Below are 6,615 nucleotides of genomic sequence, written 5' to 3' on the forward strand. Positions count from 1 at the left end.
CGGCGAGAAGATCAAACAGAAATCAACTTTCTGGAGAAGTTTCAGCTCAGAGTACCGCGGTGACCCAGAGCTGAGCCCCCCGGCCAGGAGGGGACTCGCCGTGCCGTCGCTCGGCGTTAACGAGCCGTTAGGTGACGCTCCCACAACGTATTGCTGGGATCGATTCAATCCATGGACATATGCGAAGGAGACGGATCCATTCGTTCCTGTGGAGAGCCGTGAGTGGAGTGACCCAACGCGTCATCGTTCACACATTTACACACTGATGGACAATTGGGAAACAGATGTCTTGCCCGAAGACTCACTGACATAGGCTCAGGGGGCCAGGAATCGAACCACCAATCCTTTGATTGTCAGACGACCCTGCTCCACCACTGAGCCACAGCGCTGAGGGTTGCTGAAGAAAATTACATTCATGAATGGATTGTTTGTTCTTTTTTAGTGCAGATTGAAAGTTTAGAAACTAATACAGTTCCACTCTCATCCTTTGAGTTGGTGGATACGACAACAAAGACACACCTGTGGCGAGAGAACTCATTTCATTGTGCAAACCAATTGGACGTCGACCACACGGCAGCACAGGCAGCACTGAGGGTAAAGGATGGAAAACAATAGAAACTAAACTTTGACCCTGAACATGGCGTCATGGCGTTATCACACACACACAGATTCTACTGCAACCCACCGAGGAGCGCTGAGCTGCTGGAGTTGTGTAAGAGGCGTTAAGGAAAAAGATTTATAGCACAATAAAGTCAGACAACATAAGGTTGCCAAGACACCCAGTCAACGACTGACTCTCTCTCTCTCTCTCTCTCTCTCTCTCTCTCTCTCTCTCTCTCTCTCTCTCTCTCTCTCTCTCTCTCTCTCTCTCTCTCTCTCTCTCTCTCTCTCTCTCTCTCTCTCTCTCTCTCTCTCTCTCTCTCTCTCTCTCTCTCTCTCTCTCTCTCTCTCTCTCTCTCTCTCTCTCTCTCTCTCTCTCTCGTATCTACCTTCCTCCAATGGCGCCTCTTGACGGTCTCCCTGGTTATCAGCATCACCGCCCAGAACTGTGTGACGGACTGCTTCAGACGCTTGTAGTACTTCCTGTAGGAAGAGAGGGGGCAGCAACACACAGGAGGGCTGAGCTCATCCCTCCTTCTCTGACCTCATGAAACCCTTCTCTCCCTTTCCCCCCTCTCTCCATTTCCTCCCTCGCTCCCTTTCCCCCATCGTTCCCTTTCCAACCTCGCTCCCTTTCCTCCCTCGCTTCCTTTCCTTCTTCTCTGAGTTAATGAGATCATTTCTCTCCGGTGATTTTTTAAAATCCAGCTTTTATTATTCTGTCATTAATTTTCACCTTTTCTCTTTCTCCCCTTCTTTTTCTCCATCCCTCTTTTCTAGTTTCTTTAATTAGATTTCTTTCTTTCTTTTTTCTTTCTTTCCTTACTTCTTTGTTCCTTTGTTTCTTTTTTCTTATTTTCTTTCTTTCTTTCCTTCCTTCCTTCCTTCTTTCCTTTTATCTTTCTTTCTTTCTTTCCTTCCTTCCTTCCTGCCTTCCTTCTTTCATTCCTTCCTTCTTTCTTTCTTTCTTTTTTTCTATCTATCTTTGTTTTTTTCTTTGTTTTTTTACTTTCCTTCCTTCCTTCTTTCCTTCTTTCTTTCTATCTTTCTTCCTTTCCTTCCTTCCTTCCTTTCATTCTTTCAGATCTTTGATTTCATTTCCTGTGTTTTATGATGAACCATGAGTGATGAGTGATGAATAAACCCGCCACCCGAGGCTCCTCTACCTGGCCTGGTGTCCTCGTATGTGGCTCTGGATGACGATGGCTTTCTGCTTGAAGCACCTGAAGTTCCTCCTGCAGATGAAGCCTCTGATGTTCCTCTGGATGGTGACGGCCGCCCAGGTCTGAGTGCTGCTCCACTTCTCCTCGACCAGCTGGTACAGCAGCTCCTTGAGGAACAGCTAACGCACACACACCAGTCTGAGATGACGCGTCCAGTAAAATATATATATTTATATATTTATATTAGGGCTGTGAAACGATTACAATTTTTAATCGGGTTAATCACAGGTTTCTGTGGATTAATCATGATTAATCACATATTACCGATATTCTCGGTATATTTTGTGAGAACAGAGATTTATGACAAAAGACGGATATATAAATTTATACATTCTTCTCTACAATGGTGCTGCAACTCAGCAGTTATTTAGCAGTTTTCTTCCATATGGAACATTAATACATCTTCATCCTAAACAGAATGTTTAACCCTCCTGTTACCTTTCGGGTCAATTTGACCCCATTCAATGTTTAATGTCGGTGTTCTTTGGGGTCAATTTGACCCCAAGCTGTTTTTCACTGTGTCAAACATACCAGAAATATCAACTTTTTTATTTATTTAAAGGGCTATTTAGGTAGTCAACAAACAAACATAAAGTACCTCACACTTAAACTTGGGAAGCAATATTAATTCTAATAATTTTCTGGAGGTTTTAATTGCTGGGGTCAAATTGACCCCGAGGGTAAAATATGTTAGTAAATGTAAAGGTAACAGGAGGGTTAAACAGAACATTTTTCTCTTGTTTGTCAACCATTAACTCCACCATGATACAATCTAAAGGCCTCTAGTCTTCCTCTAGCAGCTGCTGAGGCAAACTGACTGTGTGGGTTTTCTTCATGAACTGGGCCGTGATGAAAGGGACGGCGGGACACCGCTGCAAAGCTGAAACCTCACCGGCCCGGACAGGTGGACAGATTGACAACTGACTTTTTTTTGCTCGGTCCCGATGCGCGCGCACGGAGCTCTGCGGCGCGCGAGACGGAGATCGATAAGTGTTAACGCAACGCGTAGAGACAGAAATGACATGCTGCTGTGGAGATACGATCAACAACAGACGTTTAGTTTAATAAAAGAACAAAGACGTGCTATAGAGAACATGTCAGGGGGCGGGCCAATCTTTTTAATGTCATGCGATCTACCAACACTACGCTGCGATCGACTGGCAGGTCGCGATCGACTTGTTGAGACCCCTGATCTACAGGAAGTAGAAGTCGTAACAAGGTTTCCGTAGGTGAACCTGCGGAAGGATCATTACCGATGAACAGACCGTCTGCATGAGAGCGGACAGAGTTCAGATTGAAGTGGTGTATTGGAAGCTCATTTTGCAAGTGACTTTTTTTTCGTCCCAATGTGCGCGCACACGCCGGCATCCGAGCTCTGCGGCGCGCGAGACGGAGATCGGAGTCGTGTTAACGCGACACTAGAGACAGAATGACATGCTGCTGGTTAGAGACGACCAACAACAGACGGATTGGAAGCTCATTCTGCGCATGCGTTAAATGCATAAAAAAAAAAAAACTAGTTAAACCTGTAATTTAATTAACTGAGTTAACGCGTTATTTTTCACATCACTAATTTATATACATTGTAACCGGTGTCACAAGCGGGCATGTTGGCACCTTGGTGAGTCCCAGCTGGTACTGTCCCTCCTCAGCACCGACCGTGTCCAGCAGAGCCACCGACTGCTCTCGGGCCGACACCTCGCTCAGCCGCTGACTCAGCAGCACCCCGAATCTGAGGAACACCACAATTCAACTCAACGGGGTCTAAGACACAGGTAGATAGGGTCTAAGAGACAGGTAGATGGGGTCTAAGAGACAGGTAGATAGGGTCTAAGAGACAGGTAGATGGGGTCTAAGAGACAGGTAGATAGGGTCTAAGAGACAGGTAGATAGGGTCTAAGAGACAGGTTGATAGGGTCTAAGAGACAGGTAGATAGGGTCTAAGAGACAGGTAGATGGGGTCTAAGAGACAGGTAGATAGGGTCTAAGAGACAGGTAGCTAGGGTCTAAGAGACAGGTAGATAGGGTCTAAGAGACAGGTAGATAGGGTCTAAGAGACAGGTAGATGGAGTCTAAGAGACAGGTAGATAGGGTCTAAGAGACAGGTAGATAGGGTCTAAGAGACAGGTAGATAGGGTCTAAGAGACAGGTAGATAGGGTCTAAGACACAGGTAGATAGGGTCTAAGAGACGGGTAGATAGGGTCTAAGAGACAGGTAGATGGGGTCTAAGAGACAGGTAGATAGGGTCTAAGAGACAGGTAGATAGGGTCTAAGAGACAGGTAGATAGGGTCTAAGAGACAGGTAGATGGGGTCTAAGAGACAGGTAGATAGGGTCTAAGAGACAGGTTGATAGAGTCTAAGAGACAGGTAGATAGGGTCTAAGAGACAGGTAGATAGGGTCTAAGAGACAGGTAGATAGGGTCTAAGAGACAGGTAGATAGGGTCTAAGAGACGGGTAGATAGGGTCTAAGAGACAGGTAGATAGGGTCTAAGAGACAGGTAGATAGGGTCTAAGAGACGGGTAGATAGGGTCTAAGAGACAGTTAGATAGGGTCTAAGAGACAGGTAGATAGGGTCTAAGAGACAGGTAGATAGGGTCTAAGAGACAGGTAGATGGGGTCCAAGTGCTGTGGGCAGGGATGCTATGTGGGTCTGCAGCACCTCTCAATGAAGTCGGAGTACAGTATCCGCATGGGGAAACCCTCCTTCCTGATGTGGATGGTCTCCAGCATCCCAGCATGCCTCAGCTGTGCCGACACATAGTCTACGTCAAAGACCCCCGGGTGCTGGACACGTAGAAGACAGAGAGAGACACACGGCACACGGTCATACATCGTCGGACAGCGGCGGCATCAGCGCGAAGTATCTGGTGTTACCTTGACGTAGTTTGGCTTCAGACAGCGAATAAAAGTGGTTTTGCATCTAAGAGTTAAGGGACAAAAAACATGGACACGGGTTATTCGTCCACATTGGACCTCCGACATGCAGCGTCTGACAGCTGTTTTATAGACATGAAAGGAGCTATTTAGAAATACCAACAAGAGGTGATGCACATTCCACTCAAGAATGAAGACGTTCATCTTGATGGTCTTATAGCTAGGGCTGAATCAGGTTCACCTAGTCCAGACCCTAGAGATGCTGCTACAGGCTTATAGGCTGCTGGGGGACGTTTTAGGATACACTGAGCACCTATCTCCTCGTTTTAGGATACACTGAGCACCTATCTCCTCTTCTCTCTCTCCTTATGTATGAGTTTATATCTCTCCATCACAAATTATTAACTCTACTTCCTCCCCGGAGTCCTTGTGACTTCACGTCTCCTAGGACCTGTTGGGTCTGAAGCCTCCTGCCATGGCCCTGCTGATGATGCTAATGCAGCCATGAAACGTCCTGATTTGAGCCCTTCGGCCCCGTATGATATGAGGTCTCCTGTAGAATACACCAGCTATCGTACTCGTTCTCATATTTCTTTCCATGACATGCACTGAACCCCACGTTCTCCGCAAACCACAACCGTATCCGTTCACCCGGTTGGCGCTGACCCGTGGTCTGGACTCAGTGTGTCGGCGGTACCTCTCCAGGCGGGTGGTGAGCTCCGTTAGGGACTTGAGGAAGTGTGAGGCGGCGGTGGAGGGCTGCTGGCGGAGGCCCTTCCCTCTACAGCCCAGCTCCCTCTGCTGAATGTAGGCGTCCTGAACCTTCCGGAACAACTCCGACACCATCTGACAAACCACAGGGAAACTGTCAAAATGAAGTGTGTTTGAATGCAAAGCCGACGAGTATGTAGCCCCCCTAAAGTTATACTCCTCACATGACACATTTTGAGATTTCATTGTATTGTGCTTGGTAATTATTGTGTATTGTACCGCGGTATGAAAGCAGATTGCAATCAGCAAAGCAAAAGGAAAAACTCTGAAATGTGTTGTAGTGTTTTTCTTCTTGTAATTATGGGCCACTAAGTCATAATCGGTATCTCAAGAAAAGGGTATTCACTCGAGAAGTGGAAAGTTTTCTTTTGTACACGAATGAAATGTTCCACCTTCACTTGAGTTTATTATGGGGCAATAAATATAAAAAATACACCTTGCAGTTGCAGAAATGCATGCAAAAATTCCTTGTTAGTCCTCGGGTTTAAGAGGATTTAAAAATAATAAAATATGTATATACATATTAGGGCTGTCAATCGATTAAAAAAAATTAACTAATTAATCGCACATTTTGAAATTCATTAAATGAACGAGTAATCCCTTCAGTCAGCGTGTATTTTAGACACTTGTTTAATTGTATTCTTTTTTAAAGACAACACTTCACACAGAGCTGTGTTTTCAAAGAGACTCCTACCTATAAAGTGCCAGCGAGGTATTTAATATCGTTGATGATAAATTGTTTCTTCAGTGAAACATCCAGATTAGTAAGAAAAGGTGTATTAGAGACCCCATTGGTCCTGTCATCTTTAACATTGAACAGCAGCAGAACCAGTGGCCTTGGTAAACTGACTGACATTCAAATGTGTCACGTTAACCCTCTGTAGGCTGGGCTCATTTTCTCGATTTTACAAAAAAAATAAAATTCACCTGTTAAAGTCTTTTGCATGTGACACATCCCAGTGTTTCCCCCACCATTCTATCAGGGTGAGGCCCCGCCCCCCTGAAATGTTCTCTATAGCGCCAGATTACAGCAGAAGTAATGTAAGGTTCTTTCCTTAAAGACGTCTTTGTTCTTTTATTAAACTAAACGTCTGTTGTTGGTCGTCTCTCCAGCAGCATGTCACTCTTCTCGGCTCTCCGTCT

General features: G+C 45.5%; 1 protein-coding gene across 1 annotated transcript in view; it reads right to left on the minus strand.

Annotated features, from left to right (window-relative positions):
• Window positions 1-6,615, minus strand: part of myo15b (myosin XVB) — a 47,637-nt gene that overhangs the window by 26,180 nt on the left and 14,842 nt on the right. The window contains exons 19-24 of the mRNA XM_056430439.1: window positions 5,399-5,547; window positions 4,702-4,747; window positions 4,487-4,611; window positions 3,441-3,555; window positions 1,767-1,942; window positions 990-1,083 (exon numbers count right to left, since the gene is read on the minus strand). Of these exons, the coding sequence (XP_056286414.1) occupies window positions 990-1,083; window positions 1,767-1,942; window positions 3,441-3,555; window positions 4,487-4,611; window positions 4,702-4,747; window positions 5,399-5,547 (705 nt within the window). The remainder of the gene's footprint in view (window positions 1-989; window positions 1,084-1,766; window positions 1,943-3,440; window positions 3,556-4,486; window positions 4,612-4,701; window positions 4,748-5,398; window positions 5,548-6,615) is intronic.

Source organism: Pseudoliparis swirei, chromosome 13 (genome assembly GCF_029220125.1).
Source record: "Pseudoliparis swirei isolate HS2019 ecotype Mariana Trench chromosome 13, NWPU_hadal_v1, whole genome shotgun sequence".
Taxonomy (NCBI): domain Eukaryota; kingdom Metazoa; phylum Chordata; class Actinopteri; order Perciformes; family Liparidae; genus Pseudoliparis; species Pseudoliparis swirei.